At 43.2% G+C, this 25,682-nt stretch overlaps 1 protein-coding gene across 10 annotated transcripts in view; it reads left to right on the top strand.

Moving 5' to 3' along the window:
* The first annotated feature begins 19,631 nt into the window (after positions 1-19,631).
* Positions 19,632-25,682, top strand: part of Pde8b (phosphodiesterase 8B) — a 176,960-nt gene continuing 170,909 nt past the window's right edge. For 9 of the 10 annotated variants that reach the window (XM_035439123.1, XM_035439128.1, XM_035439121.1 and 6 more), the window contains exon 1: positions 19,632-19,970. In XM_035439123.1, coding sequence (XP_035295014.1) covers positions 19,632-19,970 — 339 coding nt within the window. Of the gene's footprint in view, positions 19,998-25,682 lie in introns of all 10 variants that reach the window. The other variant, XM_035439120.1, reaches the window with a different exon arrangement.

Below are 25,682 nucleotides of genomic sequence, written 5' to 3'. Positions count from 1 at the left end.
GAATGGGGATTGGAAAGGATAAAAAGGTTAGCTCTCTAACACACATGTCTAGGGAGGTCTGTGGAGACACATTTTCTAGAAGGAAGATGACTTACGAAAGAGCTGAGCATTCATGAGTTCTTTACCTTTGCACACTCTGCAGGAGGCCATGTGGGTTATAAATAAGAAAAAAATGATTTCTCTACATTCTTAGCACCTGTTTGCTACTTCCACTTAGAATTCTCTAAACAAAGTCTATACCATTTTTTATATGTTTGTAATACAGCACTTTGGGAAGTTGGTGAGTCATCCCAACCTTGTCCCTGCTGGTGATGGAATGATATGAGGAAGACTTGGGATGAACCATATTGACACAGAACTCTGTCAGGGGGCCCATTGTCCAGGATTTATGCCCACAGGGAACTACTTGTGATGCTCATTTTCAAGTCTCCAAGACAAAACTCGGTTTTATTGTAGATCAGCACTTTCAGGGGTACACTGGCCACTAGAGCATGTTCATCTTCTGTCTTTCATTGAGCAAAATTTTGCCATCTGAGGAAGGGTATTGGGGATCTTGTGATGCGGTATGCACTTGGAGTTCTTGTGTTGCTGCTACTCCTGTTTTGGCCATAACTTTCATCAGAAAGGCCACAGTTCACCACTGGTCTTTGCAGGAGCAGGAAGGATCACATGGCTATGAGAAATGCATGAGGGGTGGGGATAAACAGTGACAGGAAGGGAAGAAAGTAGAAGGGTTTGAAGGGAACTGTGCTTGGAGGAAGGGTGAAGCAGTGTGACACAGCAAATGGGATCAGTAGTGACATTGTCCAACTACAGCATGCACCGACAAGGCTCTGTGTCTGTTCCGGGCACTGTGTGGTAACCTGAGAGCTGAAGGATGAATGGGTTGCCACTTTCTTCTATCCCAGTTCAGTAGGTACATTGGTAAGGAAGTTTTGAAGGTGAAATGAAACCCTCAGGAGAAGGATATATAGGAAAAGGCCAAGGGCACTGTTACCTGATCGCACTTGTCTTAGCCTCTTGTCTCATCCCAGGTATAGCTGCACCACTCTGTCCTCTCTAGTCCCTTCCATTCCCTTTGGAGGGACTTACCCAGACATAGGATCTCTTTTGCCATCACCACTGTCCATTCAGGTTGAAATATGGAGACCTATGGGCGTATACATAGTAGGAACAAGGGTAGCTGGGGTAGCTAATTCCCACTCTATCTTCTCATCAAGAAAGGCTCACACAACAGATAACTAGGAAACATCCCTTTAGGTGATGTGAGGGGGGGAGAGAGAGAGAGAGAGAGAGAGAGAGAGAGAGAGACAGAGAGAGAGAGAGAGAGTGTCAGGTGATGGCAAGTGCTAGAGATCCATTTCAGAAGAAAGCTGGAAGGACTGCCTAGTAAGAAGGTGTGGCAGTATGGTTCTGTTGGATAGAAAAGAAAGTGAAGGCCTCCTTTGTCATGTAACAGTTGAGGTCAAACCCAAAAGGAGTGGGGAGTGAGCTATGTGGGCATCTGTGTGGAAATATTTCAAGCAGGAGTGACAGCAGGTAGAAGCCCTGAGGAAATGATATTGTTTGAAGATATAAGGCCTGGGGAGTAACAGCAAGGGGAAGACAGTGAGGAATGACGGGTCTTAGGGAACCAGACTGTTGAGACCTTGTGGTCTCAGATGGGAAATGATGGCTTCTGGCTGAGATCACAGGTGGCTCATCCAGAAACTTCTGGATAAAATTAAGGTGTGTGTGGGGGAGATAGTAAAGTTAAGAGATGTGCTAAGAGACCACAGCCATAACCCAGGTTGGAGGTGCTGGTGTCTTCGGCCAGGATGGTAGCAGTGGAGATGGTAAAACACAGTTGGATTCAGAACCAGTTTCCTAAATGGAGCAAACAGTGTTAGCAGGTGGGTAGACTACAGGGCATGAGAAAGATCAAAGGAGATAGACTCTCTCCAAAGTCCTTCCCAGAGCCAACATGCAGTTGGCTTTTACCCTCAATTCGTTGCTTATATTTGCCACCTGTGCACATCTTCTTTTGCTCATATCCTCACAAGTTCTTCTCCATGAGTTGCCTCGGATAAGCTGGGTTGATATTATGAAAGACCATTGTCTGGGGAGATGGAAAGCCAGACGTTGAGTGCAACAGTTCACCATGTCATGGTTAAAATAAAGGACTCCTTTCCCTGGAGTTCTCAAAACTTGAGAGCCTATAAGATAACTAAAGAAGAGATAGGTGACTGTGCTTTGTTGACTAAAAAGATGAGAACCAATGAATCACCAAGATTGTTTTGTAAAGATTTATCTTTGTGTGTATTATGTATATATGTATACTGTGTCTGTGCGTGGTGCTCCCGAGACTAATAGAACACATCAGGTCCCAGGAACTGGAGTTTTGTGTGGTTGTGAGCTGTTATGTGGATGCCAGAAACTGAACCTGGGCTCTCTGTAAGAGCTGTAAACATTCTTAACTACAAAGTCATCTTTCTAGCCCCCAGAAATCATTTCTGGTACAAGAGATGCAAGGTAGAGGGATAAGTACAATGTTCTAGTTTAGTTGTGTTTCTGTGACAAATACTGATCAAAAGCACCATGGGGGAGGGAAAGAATTTTTTTATTACTACTCATAGTCCATTATTGAGTGCTATCAGGGTAGGAACTTGAAGACGGGCTTGCTTGCTGCTCTACACAGAATTACTTCTAACCGGGGAATTTACTCACTGCCAAGAAAGTATGTCAGGAACCACAGACAGATGCTACTTCATAACCTTTATCACAATCTCATGTTCAGGTAGCTTCCTTATGGAGTCCAGGACCACCTGTCCTGGGCTGGTACCTCCCACCGTGGTCTGGGCTCTGAGATATCAATTGACAACCCACCCACTGACATGCCCATAGGCTCATCTGATCCAGCAGCTGAGGCTCTATTGTCAGGTGACTCTGGGCTATGCTAAGTGACAGTTGATGCTGACTAAGACACACCCTTTAATAGTTTAGTGGCCAGTGCCAATGGAATTCACCAGAAGGCAAGAGCGAAGTGTCACTCCAATTTACAGTGAGGGTGACACAGAGGTGCTCTTGGGACTTTACTGTCACTTGGTCCCAGGAAGTCTGCCTGGTGTGCATGATTGCTTTTACAGATGTTCCCATCTTCCTTTTGGGTCTAACATGTGATCAATCTACCTGACCTGTTGTTTAGACCATCTGCAGAAGTGAAACTAGGAAGTCTCGAAACACAGATCCTAGAAAACCTCATGTGGCTAAATAAAGATTCTACAGCTCCGAGGATACACTGGCTAGAATGCGGAGTTATTTTCTCATAGACAGGAGCAGAGATGTATTAGTCTGCTCACAGGATGCTGTAACAAGATATCACATGCTGCAGTGACCCAGACCATTGAAATTCAATTCTCGCAGTTCTGAAAGCTGAAATTGTAAAGCCAGGGTGCTGGTTTCTTCTGGGGAGATGTTTCTTTCTGACTTGTGCACACCCTGTTGGACTCTGTGTCTTCACATGACTGTGTGTGTGTGTGTGTGTGTGTGTGTGTGTGTACTTTACAGTGCCTCTTCTTATAAAGACGCCAATGTTATTGGATTAGGGCTCCTTATCCTCATTTAACCTTACCTTACCCTGTTGAAGTCTCTCCTCTTACGTATAATCCCATTAAGCTTTATGGCTTCAACTGGGAAATTGGTTGATAGTTTTCTTTGTAACAGTTAAATGCTGCAGATTAAAAATAATAACACTAAACTCCCTTGAACTCTATACATGTACGATAAATTAAACCACACACCTTTCAAAGTATACAATTCATGGGTTTATTTTTCTAAAAATAGGGTCTCACTATGTAGCTCTGGCTGAATTAGAACTCACTCTGTAAATGAGGCTGGCCCCAAACCCACAGAGATCCACCTGCCTCTGCCTCCTGAGTACTAGGATTAGAGGTGCAAGCCACCACACCTGGTTTCAATTAATACATTTTGAGATATATACATATATCAGACTACGGAACAAGTGCAGTTTAGTCACACTAGTGGGTATGTAGTGAAATATCTTTGTGGTTCATTTGCAATTCATTGACAGATGGTGAACATTTTCCCATGTGTTTACTGTCCATTTTTATTTTTGATATTGTGAAGTTATTAAAATATTTTGTCCTATTTTGAATCGGTTGCCTATCTTCTGATTATCAACTTGCAGGGATGTGTGTGTGTGTGTGTGTGTGTGTGTGTGCGCGCGCGCGTGCATGTGCACGCACCCATGTCCACTTGCTTATCTAGACAACCACTGTCCCAACACCTGTCTCCAGTTCTGTGAGGTGAATATATCCTGGATATATTTTTCTCCAAGCCAGTGACTTCCGTTTTTCTTTTCTTTTCTTTTTCTTTTTCTTTTTCTTGTTTTGTTTCTTTTTCTTTTTCTTTTGTTTTTGGTTCTTCTGTGTAGCTTTGGAGCCTATCCTGGCACTCGCTCTGGAGACCAGGCACTTGCTCAGAGATCTGCATGCCTCTGCCTCCCGAGTGAGGCCCTTTTCTTTTCTTAATGATACTCTACAAGAACAGACTGCTAAGTTTCTGTTGAACTCAATACACCTTTTTTTTCCACTTTGTTGCACATTCCTTTTACATTTTTTCCCTAAGTAATCTTTGCCTCCTCCACGTTTGCAAACATCTATGTTTACTTCTAGATGTTCTTAAGCCTTGGATTCTTTCCTTAATTCTGTGACCCATATGGTTAATATTTGTGAATGGTGTAAAGTAGGGGTCAGGGTTTGTTTTTATGAGCGTATTTTGTTTCTCATTTTGTGTGCACAGTCATCATAGCACCATTGCTGAAAAGGCTGCACATTACCAGCTGACTTACATTACCAGGTGACTTCCATGGAGCTGTTACTGAAACTGAGTTGATGCACGGTCTGAACCTGAACAGTATAGTGTTCCATTTTTTCCCACCTGTCTGTCATCACACCAGCACCACCTGTTTTGTTCTCTGAACCTTTCTAGCCAGTCTTAAAAGCAGACACAATCTTTCAATTTTGTTTGCAGAATTCACTGAACTAGATCTTTTGTATTTCTACATAGATCTTAGAATCATTTGGTCAATTTTAGATTGGAATGGCATTGAATAGTTTTTGGAGAACTGGCGTCCCAGCAACAACACGGCTGCCAAGGAGTCGAGTGGATCTGGATGAGCTTGGGTTTCTCACACCTTTCCTTGGTGTTTTAGCTTTTAGCAAAGAGAAATGTTTATGCTTCTGAATATCATCACAAACTGCACTTAAAATGTCAAATTCCCAGTTCCTCAATACTAGTATATAGAAAACAGATGACCTGCGTTCTGAGATTTGATGAACTCACTTCTTGGTTCCAGAGGCTGTTTTTGAAGTCTTAGGGTTTTCTTTGTACACACACGTGCTTGTAAACAGAGCCCTTCCTTTCCAGCCACTCTCTGTTCTTGCTTAGCGCAGCGGTGAGGGTCTCTAGTATAGGTATGGATGGAGTGATGTACTTCTGTGCTTTATTCCTGTATAACAGGCACCAGTAATTCTGAGCTAAGAATGATACTGATTTTCTCTCTTCTTCTTTGATACAGTGGATTGAACCGAGGGCCTTTCGTAAATGGTTTATTGAGACTTCTTCTCCAGTAAACATATGTAGGGAATCAGGGGCTCTCCCTGCATTTATTCCATGCTGATGTGTGGTTTTATTCTAGTAAAGTGGTGAGTTACATTGCTTAATGGTGATAAAACATGCACAATTTAAAAAATCACCATTTCAAATTATCAGCTGAAGCACGCTTAACTTCACAACGCTGTGCAACCACAACCCCCATCTAATTGAAGCAGCCATTCTCCATGTTCCAGTTTTCCAAGCCCTGGCACCTACCTGATTTATATGTCAGAACTTAGACTAGCCTGGATGTCTCATGCACATGGACTATGCTCTGAGGCCTTTTGTTTGACTCCTTTCACTTAGTATGTCTACATCTGTCCTTCAGTTCATTATTTCTTATAGTTAGTTTTACCAGGCTGTCCTTGAACTCATTATCCTTTGAGCTTCTAAGTGTGGAGGCTACAGGTTTTTAAGAATTTTGTAGTTTTAGCTCCCAAGTTTAGTTTTTTTTTAAATTTTGATTAAATTTAAAAATTGATACAATATATTCTGGTTATATTCATCCTCGTCCCCCCATACTCTTCCTGGACCCAAGCCTGCTTCCTTATCCACCCAACTTTGTTCCTCTCCTTTCCCCACATCAAGCCAATTTGTATTGCCCATGTATTCTTGGATGAGTGGCCCTTCACTGCAGCATGGTTGGCTTACCAGGGACTATATACTCTTAGAGAAAATCCACTCTGTCTTCCCAGCAGCAAACAATTGTCAGTAGCTCCAAGGCTGGGGCCAGAATTTCATGCTTATCTCCCCTGTCCACTTTGAGATTTGGTCTGGTTTGGGCTTGCATAGGTCTTGTGTGTGATGTCACAACTGCTGTGAGTTTATAGGTGTCACTATTTTGCTGTGTCCACAATATGCTGTTTCCTTGTCTTCCTAATGTGTCACTTTCATTTCAAGACTGTTGAGTGCTCTCTCTCTCTCTCTCTCTCTCTCTCTCTCTCTCTCTCTCTCTCTCTCTCTCTCTGTGTGTGTGTGTGTGTGTGTGTGTGTGTGTGTGTGTGTGTGTGTGTATTTAAGCTAATGTTTATGCTGGCATTGTACAGGAATATCACCTTAGCCAAACAATTGCTATCTTGTGCTCACTTGCAAAAGATCACCCCAGCTGGGCTTGTTGACTATTTACATCTCCTCATAAGGGGACAGGTGGGGTCACAGGACCTTCACCTGTGAGCTCCTACCACCTGTTGTATGCAACATTGTCCTAACTACAGTGGCCTTGGGGAATGGCTAGATATATAGACTGGGGAAGACAAGAGGAGGTAGGCTTTATCTATGCAGCCATAGGAGAGTTGTTACCCCTGTTAGGTAAAGAGAAGCATTGTGCACAGAGCACTGGCCACATTTCTTTCTTAAAGGCTTATGTGGGGTTTTGTTTCTCAAAGTGGGTGACTCAATGCTTAGAGAAAGCAAGCAATTAACCATGCCAGGTAGGAGTTCAGGTCAATGGTAGACAGATTAGAGGTGTTGAAAATTTGCATATCTAAAGACACAAGCACAAGAGCAGCCTAGAGAAATAAGGTATGTAAAGTTCAAAACAGTTGGTAATGAGCTGTTCCCACATGGTGGCTAGAATTATGAAAATAATATCTGCTTTGTGTCTATACACTGGACCAAATTTACACTGTCTCTCCTCTTCCCAATTCCCCCAGCCCCCCTCCTTTTTTTTTTTTTTTTTTTACAAAAAATCTTTCTTGTTCTTAGAACACAGTATCTTCCTAGATTTGAATCATTTATAGTAAGAAAAATGAAATCAAGTGCTCTACTGGGAATGCATTGCTGTTGTGTATATTAATATCATATTGACTTCTGTGAGTCATTTATTTTTATTTTATGTGCATTGGTGATTTGCTTGCACATATGTCTGTGTGAGGGTATCCGATCCCCTGGAACTGGAGTTACAGACAGGCATGAGCTGCTGGGAATTGAACCGGGATCCTCTGGAAGTGCAGCCAGTGGTCTTAAACACTTTCCAGCACCTGACTTCTGAGAGTAAACCAGTCCTCCTCAGACATACTTCCAGAGAGCAGGAAGGGAGATTGTAGACACCCCAAGTCTTCTCACCCTTCAGTTTATACTGTTCTATAGCAATCCTCTAGAAGGAAGCTTCAGCTTCAAGCACAAGTTGTGTCTTAGAAAATCAAATATCATGAGTGAGGATTTTTGCTGCAGCCACTGCTTTTGTTTGTAACATCTTACTTTGAGTACAGAAGTGATTTTCCAAGTGTGATCTTGAGTAAGTGGCAGTCCTGTCACTCAGGAAGGAGTCAGAAAGGCACATTCTCTGGCCTTGCAATCTGTGTTTTAGCAGATCACCCACTCTGATGTATGCTAAAGTTTGGTTGTCACTGGTTTGGAGAACCCGGAAAGCTCTCTTCCATGTGACTTAATCTATTTCTGTCCATGATATGAAGAAGTTATCAGTCATGCCCCAACTCCTGTTGCCTTGGAGACATTTAGTGATTAACACCGGAAGTGCCGGAAGTGCTGTGCTGCAGAGCAAATGTCAAATTCCAAAAGGAAGACACTTTCTAGCAGCCAAAGTAAGAGCATTACGATATAGGATCCCCAGGAGGTGATAATGCAGGGCCCCTTGTCTAACGAAGCCTTGAGGGCTTAAAAGCAATTCCAAGTCTCCAAGGCTGACCTTAGCAATCCAAACAGGAAGCAAGAAACTAACATCCCTGGGTGTGCCTGCTTGTAGGGAAGCCCAAGGAAGTCTTGGCAAAGAGATGGCTTTCTTAGTCTCTCAGGGAAAGAGTGGGCCATGCACTTGTTCATTGACAAGGAGTACCTGGAGACCTACATGCCTATCTTTCTGCCCTCTTCTGCTCTGTAAACAGTGCTGAGTGTTTTTCCTTCCTATTTCTAAGTTCTCCACTACCAGCAGTAGGCACAAAAGATCTTCTTAATGCCTTGTCTCATCTTCTAGTCCTGTTCTGGGGACAAATGTCAGCTCTGGTGTTGACTAGATACTTTCTGGTTTCTAGACTCAAACTTCTGGGCCCCACAAAATTGCAGATCGAAGGGAAGCGTCCACTGTGTGTGCAGGTGTCATTTCTTACAGGGGTACTTACATTCTCACATGCACGTTGTCCTAGCTATCTCTGCTGGAAATTTTGCAGTTGCTTTTGAGAACACAAGTTCCTTGGCTCTTCGTCTAATCAGACACCAGATCCCAGGGATCCAGTCACAATAAGATCTATCAAATCCCCTTTCCCCTTTATTTTTAGTCTCACAAATCCATCTAATCAGGAGTCTAGAACTCCCAGGTCAGAGTGCAAGCAGGCTCTACTGTTTGCCCTAGAGACACTGCCTTCCCTGTATGAATTGATAGGCTCCTTCTTCAATGTGTGCTAGCAGTGCTGGGATATCTTTTCTTAAAAGAACAGCAGTCTTACTGGGTTAGACCCTCACTTTTATGACCTCTTTTAACTTTATTACCCTTAAGGTAATTAATTCAGTCATTTATCACCTTGGGGGTAGGGTTTTAGCATGTGGATCTGGGAGAACACAATTTGGTCTGTAAAGATCTCTATTACCCCATGTCTGGATTACTCTAACTCCTCATTGACCTCACTCCCAACTCCCTTCAGGCGAGCCAGTGAACGTTCAGCAATTTTCATATTGGTCAAATAGCCCTTTAGTTTTATTTAAAAAACCATAGTGATTCTCATGTCTAGAATGTAGCCAAGCTCTGTCGTCTGGCATTTGGTTCCTTGGTAATAATAGTGTAACTGGTTAGCTACAATAACACCAACTAAGAAATATTACACATGACAACACCAAATAACGCCAAACATCACATAACATGTTTTAGAAGCCAGTTGTGCAGTGCTTTGTGCTGCTCAGTGGTTTCATCACAAGTTATTTTTAAAAACATAATTCTTTACTGACTCTGGGAATTTCCCATCATAAACCTAGTTCTGCTCACCTCCCAGTCCCTTCACATCTGCTCTTCACCCCTGCAATACTCCTCTCTAAAAGAACCCCCCAAAATTAACTATAAAAATCCACCTCAAGCTTCCATCTATCCAATGTCTTTGTTCATCCTAGTAGCATTGGGAGCTGCAGTGTGTCACACAGTATACGCTTTGTCCTGTTAGCCCCACCCACAAAATGTTCATTGCAATGAGTCCTTGGTCTGGTTCAAGGTCTCTGGCACACCATCAATACTGGACCCTTACTGAAACTCTTCTTGGATAGTCTGCTGTTGCCCCAGTCATAGAGATTCTATGGCTGTCTTTCACAGGACCAGTCCCTTCTCGTACTCCAGCAAGTCATAGATGGGGTAGAAGTTAGGGTGGGCCAACCCAAGGCCCAGGATGTGGGTCTAGGTGGTAGCTGAGCTGGTTTGTCCAGGCCACAGGGATCACCCACTCAGTCAAGGGGCAGAACCAACTAGGCTTATACTTTCAGGGACTATCTGCTGCCCTTGGTGAAGGATAGGTCCATCTCTACCGAGTGCTTTCCCATGGGTGGCAGGGCCACCTATCCTGCTGCAGCACCCAGCTATTCCAGGGCTAGTGAGAGGTGTGGCAGGTTAGCAAGACCTTTGGATTTCAACAAGCATGGTTCCTATGACCCCCTACCACAAGGCGTTTTAAGCCACCTCTTTCATTTTTCTTCAAGTATTCAGCAAATGTTCCCACCTCTAGGTCTTCATGGAGGTCTTCTGTTAGTTATTCAACTCCTAGTTATTCCTCCTCTTCTCCTAGTTATTCAAATCCTGCCCTTTGTTTGAGGGATCACATCCTTACCTTCTCAGTGACTTCTTCAGGCCTTGCCGTGCAATCGCGCCTTTCTCTCTGAGTTAGGATTTTTATCTCATGGCAAGTGTGAGCACACTTACGATACAAATCTGTGTTCCTGCCTGGACTGTACTTTCTCATATGTCTCACGGTGTCCTGTGTAGTGGTGGTACTCAGTGTCCTCGGTATATAGATGGGAAGATGAAAAGGGAGTGAAGGAAGATCGTATTTGATAAAGTTCTCTGATAATTGTAGCCTAAATACCCCAGAATCCATCACATCAACCTTATTTATTTGTTTAGTTGTTTATAGTCAGAGTCTTACTGTATAGCTCTAGCTGGTCTGAAACTCTCTGTGGAGGCCAAACTAACCTTGAATTTGCAGCAATGTTCTTGCCTTTGCCTAAATGATGGGATTTTAGGCATGCACCCAGCATGCTAGGTCTCTTTTTACATATTTCAGTGCTCCTAAATACCTTCACCACTCCCAAAGAATTTATTGCTTATCTTACTAATCTTCCACCCCAAGTGGTCTAAATATATGGAAATTTTGACTATTGCCCTCTTATTCTGTGGTGCAGAGATAGCATCTGTTACATAGTAGGTGCTCATTAAGTACTTAATGAATGGATGATGGTTTGTTTTGAAATAAATGGTGTAACTATCAAGATGTGCATCCTGGCTGGGAAGGGCTTACTTAGAAACCTGGATCTGTCTGCTTGCTGTTTTCTGCTTGTTTGTTTTCAGAGTCTCACTCTGTAGCCCAGGATGGCCGGCCTGGAACTTACTATGCAGCCTTGACTGGCTTTGAATTTATACCAACTTTCCTGCCTCAGCCTCCTCCAGTGCTGGGATGAAGCCACAATATCTGGTGCACTGATCAGTTTTCTTGTCAACCTGACATAAGCTAGAGTTATCTGGAAAGAGGAAACCTCAGTTGAGAAATGCCTCCATCAGAAAGGCCTGTAGGCAAGTGTATGGGACATTTCCTTGATTAATGATTGATGTAGGAGGGTCCAGCCCACTGTGGGCAGCACTATTCCTGGTAGGTAATCCTGAGTTTTTTGTTTGTTTGTTTGTTTGTTTTTAAGAAAGCAGGCTGAGCAAGCCATGGGGAGTAAGCCAGTAAGTGGTGTTCTTCCATGGTCTCTGCTTCAGTTCCTGTCTCCAGGTTCCTGTCTTGAGGCCCTGCCCTGACTTCTATTAATAATTGGCAGTGATTGTAGTGGGTAAGAGGAAATAAACACTTTCCTCTCCAAGATGGCTTTGATCATGATGTTTAACACAGCAATAGAATACAAAATAGGACATCTGAACAAGCCCGGACTTTTAAATCTTACCCATGAGGTATTTAGGAAATCTTATACTTATGTGCATTGCACATACACAAATATGTATTGCACCTTACTTTAAATATTGTGTACACCAAAAACTTTTATGTGAATTAAAAATATGTACCTGGGTTCAGAAAGTGTAAAAACTCAAGGACTCTATATGAATATTTAAGGAGCCATGTTGAATGAAAGCCAACACTCAGTCACTTGGCAAATGGTATCTTCAGCTAGACAATAGATTTGTTTTCTCAATATAGATTTTCATATAGAGTGGTTCTGTGAAGGAAGCACTACATAGAAGAGCAGTTTTAGCACCTGCCATTTTCTGTCTCCTTTGGGTTCATCATCCGAAGCTCAGGAGTCACTGTCTCATTGTCCTATGTGTTCATGGCCTCTAGCTCCTTCAAGGTTAGCTGTGCCTCTATGTCTTTGCTCACACTGATTTCATCTGATTGGTAAGTCATCCTAGTCAGGGTCCAGCTATATTCCTCTTTCTCTAGAAAGCCTTTCCCAGAAAAGAACTGATGGTACCATCCATTTTGTTGCTCCGTACCTTATGCATTTCTGTTTCCTGTAAATCCTAAATCTGTGGCTACTCTGTGGAGTGGGCTATACCCTGAGTTTCATTTAAATATCTTTTTATGTCTTGGACATTTCTGTGAAATATATTTGCAAGACATTTGGAAATGAATGTTCCATCCTTCATAGCCAGATTGCTTGGGCTCAAGAGAACCTGGAAGCAAAGAGCTAAGGGATTCTAGAATTCTTCCTGGGAGCTGGTCCAGCCCTTTCCTTGTGGTTTTCTTGTGACTGGGAAGAGCAGATCACTTTTGTACTATGCAGATCAGGACCAAGGACTCATTGCCCTGCAGGTTTGCTTGCGTTGACATAAGGAAGTCAGAGATGTTAGCTGACTTTCTTCCTACATTTTCTCTGTTTTCATTCCCTACAATTGGCAAGAAAGATCTGTCCTATGGGCCAAATCCTTTACTTAATTTCATTTGGTCTTTGGCAAAAAAAAATCTAAAAAGTGATGCAAGCATAATTAAAAATACAACGTATTTTTCTTTCTCATTGCAAAGCTGCATCTATAAATGCACCAGCTAGGAATATTCCACCTAAAAATGTCTCGGTATGTCTTTCTTTGTCTCTCACTCTGTGTATTTGTGGGTCTGGCTCTGTGTTTCCCCTGTAAGTGTGTATCCATTCATTTCTCCATCTCTATTTCTTATTCCTTGCATTCTTCTCCTACCATCTTTCTCCTTATGTGATGGAAAACATTACTAATGAAAGCCCAAAGAAGATAACTTGTCATTTTTTTTTTCAGAAGACAACTAGGTAACACAACACTAACTCATTAGATTATCTTAAAACAATTTTTAGATCACATTTGACATTAACTTATGAATCTCAGTAATACACAAATTTTTTCCATATTTGTAATTGAGATATGCATGCTGTATTGCTTTTAAATTTAGTTTTCATTTAAACATATTGAAATAGTGATAGACACAGTAGTGCAGTTTGCTGAGCTATTCCTTAAGTGTTTGATGTATGGATTTTTTCACTTTATTACTATAAATAGCACTGATATAAAAGTCTATACAGATATTTTTATTTTTAAAAGGAGAAATTTTCAAGTTAAACACTTTCATTGACTTTAAAAACTTTAAACTTTAAAAACTTTAAAATTTTCACAGAACATGAAATTTCTTACTTAAAACAATAGCTCCTTTAAATTTGAGCTGCGACAGTTAAGAGATCAGAAGGCAAAAAATAAAATAATTCATTCTTCATTGAACAAAGGCAAAAAATAAAATAATTCATTCTTCATTGAACAAATATTTGAGTATCCCTTTGTATGTTAGGCACTAATACAACAAATGTAGGAGAAAAAATTCTGCCTAAGGAGAACCTAGATTTTATTGAGAAAAGAGTAAATATTACAAATGAGCTAATTATATAGTAAAATGAAAGGTGACATGCTATAAAACAAGAAAAATTTCAGGCCAAAGGGATTCACAGTAACTGTGGTTAAATGTCAACTGAAGGTTTAAATAGGGGTTGAGGATAAAAAGCACATTTCTTAAGTTTCATAAGAGACTTAAGGAAGGGAGGAAGTTATCCATGCAAGTATGGAGATGAGCACAGGCATAACTGGTGGAGGACACAGCTAGCATGTGCTAGCTCTTCTGGGGAAACAGTGTGAAGGCTGGCTGGGTGTGTCAGCAGGGAAGACAGCCAGTTGAGACCTCTGCCCAGTGTTTCCAGGTTCTTGTCTCCATCAAAGAAAGAATTGGAAGAGAAGATACATTAGGAACTGGAAGAAAATTTTTACTGACTCAAAGGATCAGTATAGTAAAAGAGAGTGGCATTGCGGTAATTTGGATGGTTACTTTGATGTGAAACTGATGGAAGAAGGGTTGAGCATCGTGAGTTGAATTGAGAAGGTGGCAGGGGGTTCTAGGCATGGGTACGAATTTCCCCCACAGCACAGCTTACTCTCTTTCTGTACTCACAAAATTCCCCTAATGTGGCACCAGACACTTATGTGATAGGCACTTTTGAAGGTTATAGAGATGGTATTATCATGGAACACTCTGTAGCCATCCACATCTGCCATGTTGGCCCAGCTGATGTGGAGTGTCGTATGTCTTTACTGGTTTAGGGGTCTGGTATCCTGCTCTAGTAGCTCTGAGATCACCAGCCTCGAGCACCATGCCTTTTGGCTCTTTCTTCTGTAATGTCTGTCTAGTCAACTTTAGTTGAAGCAGAAAGTGTAAGGGTGGAAAGCTCAGCCTGAAATGGGAGCAGCCTCATTGTGTGGGTACTGCAGGCACTTGTAAAGACTTCAGCCATTTGCCTTGTATGGTCTGCAAAGCAGGCTGAGGACAGCTATACTACTAGATTTACTTTCTTAGAAATGGCAGATGCTGGATCAGCCCTGAACACCTTCGATGGGGAACGATTGTATTTCTGACAAATTGTTCTGGGTGATTCTGATGTGCCCTCATGCTTGCCACTGTTCTTTCAGTTTAAAGAAAAAAAAAGCCCACAATTTTAAATTAAAAATCATTTCATAACAAGACGAGAAGTTCTTAGCATCCCAAATGCCAATGATTTTGAGAGGTCCGAGGTTATGCAGGAAATTGCAGTTCAGAGGTTAAATGACTTATCCAAGGTTACACAGAGTCAGGTTTCAGAGTGACCCTTCTGAGTTCAGCGAACCTTCTACCGGGCTGGGTTGCCTAATAACCAGTGTCATTTGACCTGTCAGGTATTTAGCTTCCCAAGGCTCTCCCAGGAGGAACATTGTCTGAACCCAGAAGTTCTGTATGGTTGATAGATTGATTAAATGTTTGGTTATCTAACGATCAATTAGATGGCTATGGTTGTTTTAACCTTTGTGGTTAAAAATGATTCAAAATGTATTAATCACATTTTCTACTCCTTGAGAGGAATTCTGGGAGATTCATTCCATTTTAGATGTGGAATGGGCCTTAATTCTTCAGGATCTTGCAGTGCTCTGGGCCATAAACCTGCAGCAAACTCTTACTTAATATCATTATAAAATATAAAAGCCACTCAGCTGACCTTGAGCATGAGCTAAATTTCTTTCTTTGTAAGTACATTTTTTTATTCTGTTAGCTTTCTTTAGACTTGTTTCTTGGACATTGCTGCTAAAATTTTCTCACTTTAATTAATTTCTTTTTATAATGTTGGGTTTCTTGACCTTATTTTACAACTTGGGCCTAAATGATAGCTGCAGTGTCTGAGCATACAGACACTGTTGTTGCTCTGGGTTGCACTGTGTCCTTGCAGAGAATTCAGTTCAGAAATCACTTCCTGAGGCCAGTGTTCAGGCTAAGAACTCAGCAGGGGATATAATTTCAGCTTATTTCTTCTCCATTTGATACTCCCATAAATTTCAGCCATCAGATTAGATCTGTCCCTGCCATGGGGGCAGGTCACACATTCCCACTGAGAACACTTGGAGATTATATATATATATAATCTTCCACCAAGCCAGAATTGCAGGTGGAAGTTGTGTCTGGGTTACTGGCTGCTTTGGAAATGGGATGTAAATGAATACCCAAAGTGCTTTTCCTTCTGACTTCTATCCCATGGAGGAGTCACATTCAACCAAAGGACCTGGTGCCCATATGAAATGTTCAGTGAATCCACTAAAGCTATCTGATCCTATTCAATAGCTACACTGAGGTCATCCCTCTCCAGGCTTACTCATATTTTAGAATGTATAAGTTCAACCTAAATTTGTTTCTGGATGTCTGTGCTATCATGATTCATCTCTTAATGCTCTCTACCAGAAGACAGGGTATAATTTGTGTTTTTATCACAGTTTAGCCTCCCAAAGCATCACAGGCACTTTTCTTTATAATGGGTAGTTTCATTGAGTAGTTCCTTGAGAAACTCTGAACATGGGTGGCATGAGAAGTATATGATGCTCAGTTTCATGAAGGATGATGGTGAAGATGGGTGTATAGAAATTGTATGGGGGATAATTAACATTACACCAGGAGTTGGGATGGAGATCTTAGAATACAACTCTGCCATTGTTTGCTCATTCCTGAATGATCCATTAGATGAAAGGCAGATGATTATTGTAGAATATTATTTTAACTAGGCAAAGATGTGTTACACTTGGTTATGCTGCAGAATATTACTTTAACTGGGTAAAGGTGTGTTACTTTTGTTTATGCTGCATTTGTTTAATTATTTAAAGATGTGCTGCATTTGTTTCACCTTGAGTGCTGAAGACAACTGATTGGTCTAATAAAAATCTGAATGACCAATAGGTAGGCAGGAGAAAGGATAGGTGGGGCTGGCATGTAGATGGAGGCTTCTGTCCCACCTGGTACCACAGCCATTAGTCCCAAATAAACCCACAGGGGCTTATATTAATTATAAACTCTTTGGCCAATGGCTTGGGCTTCTTACTGGCTAGCTCTCTCTTAACTATTAACCCATAGCTATTAATCTATGTATTTCTACATGGACATATCTTCCCAGAGAATACCCAGTGTCTGATCTTCCCTGGAGGATCCTCTCTGCCTTCCTCTTCCCAGCCTTCTCCTAGTCGGGTAGCCCCACCTATACTTCCTGCCTGGCTATGTCCTGCCTGCCATTGGCCAAAACAGCTTTATTCATCAACCAATGAGAGAAACATTATATTCACAGTATACAAAAGGACCTCCTCCACCACTGGATAGAATAAATAAGAGAAAAAAAATCTAGGCTTGGGAGGGGAGAAACAAAAACAAAGAAGAATGAGAGGAGGAGGAGGAAAGAACAAGGGACATACCCAGGACAAGAAGCCATGCAGATGTCAGCCACCCAGCCAGACACAGAGGAGCCGTGAAAGATACATAGAAAGAAAGAAAAAAGGTAAAAAGCCCATGGCAAAAGGTAGATAAGGAGAAACAGGTTAATTAAAAAGAGCTAGCCAGAAAAGTGTCTAAACTAGGCCAAGTATTCAAAAGTAATAGTAAGTCTCCATGTCATGATTTGGGAGCTGGTTAGTGGCCAGAAAGAAAGAAAGAAAGAAAGAAAGAAAGAAAGAAAGAAAGAAAGAAAGAAGAAAATAAAGACAGAAAAACAACCTATTACAGATGGCAGCTATCATATTTAGCTTTAAGGGAATGATTGGCCCCCTGTAATGTAGCATTCTAATCTGTTTGGTGCCCCATCAATGTCAGGAAAGAAGGGCTCTGACTGACTCCCCCAGCTGCTGGGCATGCTGCCAGCAGGAAACCTAGGTTCTATTGCCATTTTATAAGGGGTGGGGGTGCCTTGTCCAAGGTCACTGACATAGTTGGTATGAGTGATCTACATGGATGCAGACTGCTCTCTCTTTGCAGCCCCACCTCAGGACCTCTCTGAAGCATCATTTGAGCATCAAAATCATCCCTGCAGGATGCCTAAGGCTAGGTCAGTTTCTTCCTTTGTTTAGAAGTTACCCCCCTTTCTGTTTTCCAGTTGTTTCTTTCAAGACACCCAATTAACTAATTACTTGTGAAACACTATCTCAAAGTTTGTTGGGGGAGCTCAGGCACTGGGAAATCCTTGAGCTGTTTCCCTGCCCATTAGAAAACACAAATTAACTGGAGAAGGAAGGACTTTTTAAAATCATGTCATTAAAATGAAAAGAGTGACAGATAAACAGATCCAAAGCAAAAGTAGAATAAGGTCAACTCTCTCTATCTGAACTTGTTTGGAGACAGGAGTCTCACCCTGTAGAGCAACTAGCCTAGAGCTCATGGAGATCAGACTGGCCTTGACCTTATATAGAATCCACTTGCCTCACCCTCCCAATTTGTAGTCTTACAGGTGTAAACTAACTACCATACCAGGGTCAGACTTCAGATGTGGAGGGATGCCTATCTTGTTTCTCTTCGACAATGGGAAGACATCAACTGACATCTTCCTCCAATAACTCTAAGAGTTGATGGTATGAGGGAAATGATGTCATTTTGAACTGGATACTTCTTTGTATTTTTGCATTGAAATTTGTCCTTACAGAAGTCTAAATGAAGTTCTTGCTCAGACCATTTCACTGTCCACTCTTGTGCCACTGAAGGGACCCATGAGTAAGTGGGCAATATAACATGGATTTTCACTAGACAGTTGCATAACATAGTTGCTTCTAAAAACATTCTCCTCCTCTACAGTTCAACCAGCGTGAACCCCACTGAGGGGACTGAAGGAGGCCATTTTGGATTGCCCAATCCAGGGCAGAAGGAGAGCAGTGTGAGGCTGGGTAAGGTGGAAGTCAGGGTTAACCTTTAGTGACAGCTAGAGAAGAGCTGAGAACTAGGGGAGAAAGCAAAATACAAACAACAACAACAACAAAACACATGCAGACAGCTTTCTGTTACTTCCTTGAATCTTTCACGGAAATGAGGATGTATTCCCCAGTGGGACAGCCCATCTCGGCATGAATTTCCGAGGATATGCAGACGGGGAATAGGCTTTTTCTGTAGGCTGGGCCAACACTCAGCTGAATCCTAGGATTTAGTAGGTTGGGGTGGGGGGCGCTGGTGGGATTGAAGTGAAAGAAGATATAACTATTCAAGAATTGGGTCTTTTAACTCAAGTTGTGTTGACAAGCCAATCAATGGGCGTGGTGGGACTGAGCTTTATGTTCCCGGCTATTTGGGAAGGGCATCCAGGTGACAAGTAAGGGATAGGGTTGAAAATGAGACTTGCTCAGAAAGACTACCCAGCCAATCTGGCCTGGCAAAGGGTTTATGCAGATTAGGACGAGAGTGGCTAGGACACTAGGGGGGCATGTAGACATGGGGTCCCCGAAGGGACAAGGCCTCTGGGCAGCCAGGAGCTGAGGAAGGTTCCAAGACATGGTGCCAGGCAGTGCGCGACAGGGAGCAGAGTACAGTGGGGTGGCCCTTGGGGACCCCGACGAGGACCGAGATGGGAAGGGGACATGCGATTGAAAGTGGGGAAGACAGAGCCGGCGGGCGGGCGGATGCCCTGGTCCGGGCGTGGGGAGCTGGGCGGTGCGGGCCGAGGCGCAGGCGGAGCGGAGGGCGGAGGCGCGGGGCGCGCGTTTGGGGCGCTGCGGCGGGGAGGGTGGCGGCCGCTGGGGCGCGCGGGCCGTGTGTGCGCGCTCTACTGCTCCAGGAGGAAGATGGCCCGGGAGGGAAAGTTGGGGTGACGCGTGCTGCCCCCGGACGCTTGCCAGGGGGCACGGAGGCGAGCCCGACAGAGCGGTGGCTACCCAGGCTGGGGGGCGAGCGGTCTGGGCGACGCCACCGTCACCGCGCCCGCCCCCTCACTGCAGGTGGCCGCGGGAGCTCAGAGTCTGGGTGGCCCGGGGGCGCGGGCGGGCGCGCGCTAGGGATCCCGGCTGAGGGATGGGCTGCGCCCCCAGCATCCATGTCTCACAGAGCGGCGTGATCTACTGCCGGGACTCAGATGAGTCCAACTCGCCCCGCCAGACCAGCAGCCTGTCGCAGGGCCCCACGGCGCCCCTGCACGGCCTCTTCGTGCAGACCGACGCCGCCGACGCCATGCCCCCGAGCCGCGCGGCGGGACCCTCGGGCGCTGTCCGAGTCCGTAGGTCCCGGGCTGAGCTGGGCAGTGGCAGTAGCACGGGGTCCTCAGGGCCAGCAGTGACCACCTGCCGGGGCCGGAGGCGTCACTGCTGCAGCAGTGCTGAGGCCGAGACCCAGACCAGCTACACCAGTGTCAAGGTAAATGCGAGCTGTTTGGGGGGGGCTGTCCGTCGGGCCAGCACCGGGTAGGGGGCTCGTGGAGGAGTTCAGTGATCGATTGGGGGAGAGTGTTGCCAAGGAGGAGTTTACTTTTCATTTTTGTGGGTGGTGAAGGCCCAGGGAACTGGGAAGAAAAGATTCTGGAGTGTGCCTGGGACCAACCCTAGCTGATTTTGGGGTGGGGACAGGTGGAGTGCAGCGCAGAGAAAAGCAATTGGGGCGACCTGTTTCTTGTTGAGGGAGGGCAGCCTGTGGTCCAATGGATATAGCTGGAGGGATGGGTATGCATCACCAAGAGCATGCGAGTTTCTCTGAATGAAATCTGAGCGCTGAGCTGGATCTGCATGTGGTGCAGACTAAGCACCAGGATGTTAGAGCGCCTCGGGTTCAGATTTCCACCTGCAAGTCAGCTAGACTGGATGGAGTTCTCAGCGCAGTGGCCCAGTGCAGGGATTTGTGAATGAATAGGCTGCTTATATTTGAAGAGCTACAGAAAGGGACTAGGCGAGAGCCAAGTGGAACCTGTTGTCGCTGTAGTAGTGTTTCTTTGGGTTGACTGTATCCTGGATATAATAGAGAAAACCCAGCCAGACTTTGGAATGTCAGGAGAGCCATCGCAGAGGGATGTGGTTGTCAGTTCAGGGCAGCGACCTCAGGATTATGGTCTGTACACACATCCTACGGGGGGGGGGGGCAGAAGATTGTGAGGGTGTGGAAAGGTTAAAGCAGTCTCCAGATAATTCTTGATGAAAATTTATTTCAACAGTGTCCATCCTATATGTTTTCAAAGTACTTTTACATCCAAGAGGGATTCATTGTGTCTAATGTAATCGCTTTATAACAAATCGAAGAGCAATAACACATCTCATTGTGCACAGGAAAAAAAAAACATGTCTCTAAACTCTTAATGTTAGATAGACACAGCTCTTATGTAGTCAGTAGATTACCAGGGACCATTCCATGATTCCTTAACAAAGACACAATTGTATATCTAGTAGTTAAAAATATGCTCAACAGTTGGCCCAGTGTGAGGAGGCTCCGGGTTGTCCCTGGATGAAGTGCACCCACACTGGAGGAAAGGAAGGAAGGGATAGCAGGCTGCCTTTGGACGAATTTAATTTTTGTCAATTGCCATCTCATTTTGCCACATAAAATCTAACCAGTGTTTACTAGTAGCTGTGGTGTTTCTCTGGTAATAACTGTGAACACCATTAACCTAAATCTACCATTTAATATGTAGCGGCTATATGCCAGGAATAAGTTTCTTTACCTACTTTTGAATATTAAGTTTATCTAAAGAGACCTGGATTCAAATATATATATATATATATATATATATATATATATATATCTTACAGAGGTATGTTGTGGGTAACAAATTTGCTTTTGTTTGTTGCTTTCTGGGTTTCCTGCCAGCAGTAACATAAAGTTAGCATTAGAAGAAATTTCAAGGTGTTAAAAGGTTATTTTTAGCAACATACTTAACTTGGGGTTTTAAAAAGGGAGCTTGAAGGCCTGAGGCAGTAGTTGAGAGCAGTGACTGCTCATGAACTCTGTGGTATTTTGTTTTGGTTGCTCAAGAGAAACTTATGTATTTTGCCTTTCATAGTAGCAAGGAACTCATTTTTAGTACCTGGCAACCTTGGCTACTTGGTGTTTGTTTAGTGAAAGAAAAAGAATAATGAATGAGACCATTTTTCTGTGTCATAATGGCTTTCCTCAAGAGGCTACCTAGGAAATCAAATGGAGTGAAAACTGATAGAGAAAATGAGTTCTGATTATTAGCATTACTATAAACTCAAATAAATCTCATGCTACTTGGCTTAGGTGTTAAAAGGCTTGACCTGGGAAGGAATTTAACTCACTTTACTATCAATAAAATGGCCAAATAAGAGCTTAATTTATTCCAAGCTATTGCTAGGGATGTTGAGAAGGAGGGTATTACTTCAGCGATTCAACGTGATTTACATTCCATAAACCTCAGAAATATTCATTTGAAATAAAAGCAGGTATATTTATGCAAATGCTGTAGAACTTCTCCTCACGTCATTACCCCAAAATATTTAATAGTATCCCTTTAGCCTTCAACTAATATTCTACAGTCTTTTGCAGTCTAAAAGGTCACATATTATGTGCCCTTACATGGATGAGATGATTCTGTCAAAAAATTTCCTTTTCCTTTTTAGAATGAGATTTTTTTTTTTTTTTTTTCCCTACGAGTGTGTGATATTTGGTAGCCATGTGGCTCCTCCTCCCTTTCTGACTGCTTGGGTAGAAAAAGAAAGTCTTTGCCATTTGGTCCTATTTCTAGCAGTAGTGGGTTTCAATAGGTTTTTTCCTTCCTCTTTTTTACATCAATTATAAACACTGTCTTTATTATTTAGTTGGCTTCTGGTATTCCCCTGGGTGCAAAAAAGATGTGTGTTTGATCTCTTTCTTTTTCTAGCAATCATTTATTTCATTAAGCTTTTAGAATGATGAAGCATTATGATGTCAAACATGATGTCAACAGGAACCTTCTTGAATACCTAATTGGCAAAAAAGATTATAAACATTAATAATTCATATGCAGTGCAATGATATCACATGAGTTTCCATTTCTGGTAAGGAGTTTGTCTCCCAATTGCTGTAAAAATGCAACTTCCTAGCAATTCGTCTCTCTCTTGCTTGCCTTTTTAAAATAGTACTCTAGCAGGAGACTCCTGCAGGATGCTCACTCCTGGTGTGTGCCAGTTCTATAATTCTTGCTCAGAAATCCTTGGAGATGATTGAACTTCTCTTAGGGAGGAACTAGAAATTCTTACCAATCTTTTCCCATACCAGCTGTTGCTGCTTGGAGCAGCCAGGACTGAGCAGCCAGTCCTAGCAGTCTTTACTGATGCTACCTACATTCAACTCCTCAGCATAGGTGAGCTGCATTGTGGATACAGATGCAAATGCATTTAGTGTCATCTGTGCTGTTGGCTAGCATGGTCACTGCCTTTCCTCTACTTCATCATGCCCATTTAATCCTTCAGTGGTATTTATGCCAACCTCTACTGTAGATGCTGGGGATTCAGAGATTATCCATAATATTTAGTGAACAAAGCCTACATAGGAAGCTAAGTCTCTTCCAAAAGGGGTGTGCATAAACCCCATTATTGATGACTTCCACAACATTGTTCTCTGGCATTCTAGAGTCAGTGAGGATAATGTTAAATTGACTCTACTTAAAGGAAAATAAGTGTTTATGTGGCCTTATAGTAAATAATGAGACTTTATTAGGGAGATGGGATTAGAGCTACTTTTTATAGTAGTTCTTGACTTTCTAGTCATGATTTCCAAATCGAAGTCACCTGGAGAGCTTGTTAAAGTGCACAGTTGATCTGGGCCCCACCCTGAGGTGTCTGATTTATTAGGTCTTGGGACAGGAACCTGATAACATGAAGTTTCAGGGGCCAAACTTGAAGATCCCATGCTTTAGATGAATTAAGTTGTTTTGTAGCTCAGATTATGTGTGGCCACTTATAGCAAAATGTACTGACCTATTGCTGTGGACACAGCTCTCTCCATTTATGGAGTCAGGGTCTTCACAGCTGTCTGGGAAAATCTAAGTGGGGAGAATACTGGACCATGCAGCCCACTCAGGTTTCTTGAGGTTCAGTTCCCTGCAGGATCATCTTGGGTTTGCATGGATACTGATATTTTGCCTTCCCATCACAGTCCCTTTAGCTGCCTCTGCCTTGGAGGGACCATGCCCCACATGATGGGCATTTGCAAGGTCAGGGAAGATGCTGAAATGGGGTTGGATGTGAGGCAGAACACTGACATAGTCTATTCTTCATTCTTGAACTTCTTGCTACTCCTTTTACAGTTTTGTTGTTTGTTGTTGTTTTTATTTCAAAATAGAGCATACAGACAGAGTTTAGTAAGGTCTGGTGAATCCAATAATTTATACCAGTCAAGCCCATGTTACTTTCTGCTGTTAATTATTTTATCATAATTTGCCTCGCTCCCAACACACAAAATTAGATCCAGCAGTTGCTTTTCTCTTCTTCTCCAATGCTGGGAATTGAACTTACAATGTCTTGCATGTGAGGCAAGACTTCAAGTCAGAGACTGGTAGGGGTGGCCTACCAGCACCTTTATATCCAGCACTCAGGAGGCAGAGGCAGGTGGATCTCTGAGTTGAAAGCCAGCCTGATCTACAGAGTGAATTTCAGGACATCCAGGGAAACACAGAGAAACTGTCTCAAAAAAAAAAACAAAACAAAATGACAACAAAAGACTTCAAATCAGAAAGTGATACTGTGCATTTCGTGGTGGACAGTTTCTACTGACGTCTCCCCTTGATGACTACTCGATGGGTCTCTAATGGGACAGGACAGTACATACAGGATAGGACAAGGTAGAGTCTATGACACCAGCTTTGGTAATGGGCCAGGGATGTAAATAGCAAGGAGAACGTGAGGAGTCCCACATACCCACTTGTGAATACAGAGTCTCAAGACTATAAAGTGAGCTAGAGAGAAATAGGTGAGAACTTAGGGTCAGATAGGTGAGAACTTAGGGTCAGATGGGTAAGTACAACCTAGAATTTGTGGTCTTCACAGAGTTGATGGCCAGGCTGTGGTTTCTGATGGAGGAATATAAATAGTTACTTTCTGCTTTTGTGGGGATCTCTGTTGGCATGAAGAGCTCAGGGCCACAGGAATTGTTGCAGCCAGCCAGAGGCTACAGGCAATCACTTCACTTGGATGAGGCAAGATGAACCAGCCACATATTCCTTGCTCCCTGATTCAACACTGTCTGGGCAGCAAGCTGAACTCACATGAGATAATAATGTCATAAAGGAGCTACTTCTAAGTTGTTGGAAGAAGGAAAGAAAGTCCATGAATGAGGCTACAGGACCCTCAGACTTGAAAAAGAGAACAACTGCCACTGTAGAAGGATCATGGGGAGGGAGTAGTTGTGGAAACTCAAGGAATCAAGTCTATGGAAGCTCCCAGAATCTGTGACCTGTGAGAAGGCAACCAGTGGATGGACTTAACAGTCTTAGCTACGTATGAACACGCTTGTGTGTGCTCGCACACACAGAGACAGAGACAAAGCCACAGAGACAGATACACACAGAGAGACAAGTGGGAAAATAGCTACATCTTAGGGAACTCCTGTCTGTATCTGTTCTTCACCAAACACATCTGCAACCAGAGAGAATAGGAATATATTGGGTGGGGAGTGCTGGGGACAGAGCAGGGTGGAGTGGGAGTAGAGAAGTTAAGTCCCGAACATATCTCAAAGGCACTGAAAAGTGAAGAAAGCTGTTCATCGGCGTTACAGAGGGAAACTCAAAGTGGGCAGTGCAGAAAGCTTGTCTCAAAAGGAAGTGGCTCATATGCGTGCCAGATTCATTGCTTGTATTTCCGGCTTAATGACTGGTACTAAAATCTCTCTGGCGACCCTGGCTGGAGACCTCTTAGTGCTGTACACCCACTCATCTTCTGTTTCATCTTCACTGTCCCTGCTGATTCTGGCTCCTCTGCCCTCCCTTGTTACCCCTCCCTCAGGGCTCAGTGTGGGCAGAGAAATCACAACACTGTCTCACCAGGCATTGCATACCCAGCCTGGCCACTTTCTGTGGTGGCATCTTGTAGGGCCTTCAACTTCACCCTGCCCCTGCACCAGTTTCTGCTTTCCTCAGTCGCCAAAAGT

The sequence above is a fragment of the Cricetulus griseus genome, chromosome 2, assembly GCF_003668045.3.
Source record: "Cricetulus griseus strain 17A/GY chromosome 2, alternate assembly CriGri-PICRH-1.0, whole genome shotgun sequence".
In the NCBI taxonomy this organism is placed as follows: Eukaryota; Metazoa; Chordata; class Mammalia; order Rodentia; family Cricetidae; genus Cricetulus; species Cricetulus griseus.
The sequence above is the reverse complement of the archived record's forward strand: the minus strand, read 5'-3'. Positions and strand labels throughout refer to the sequence as shown.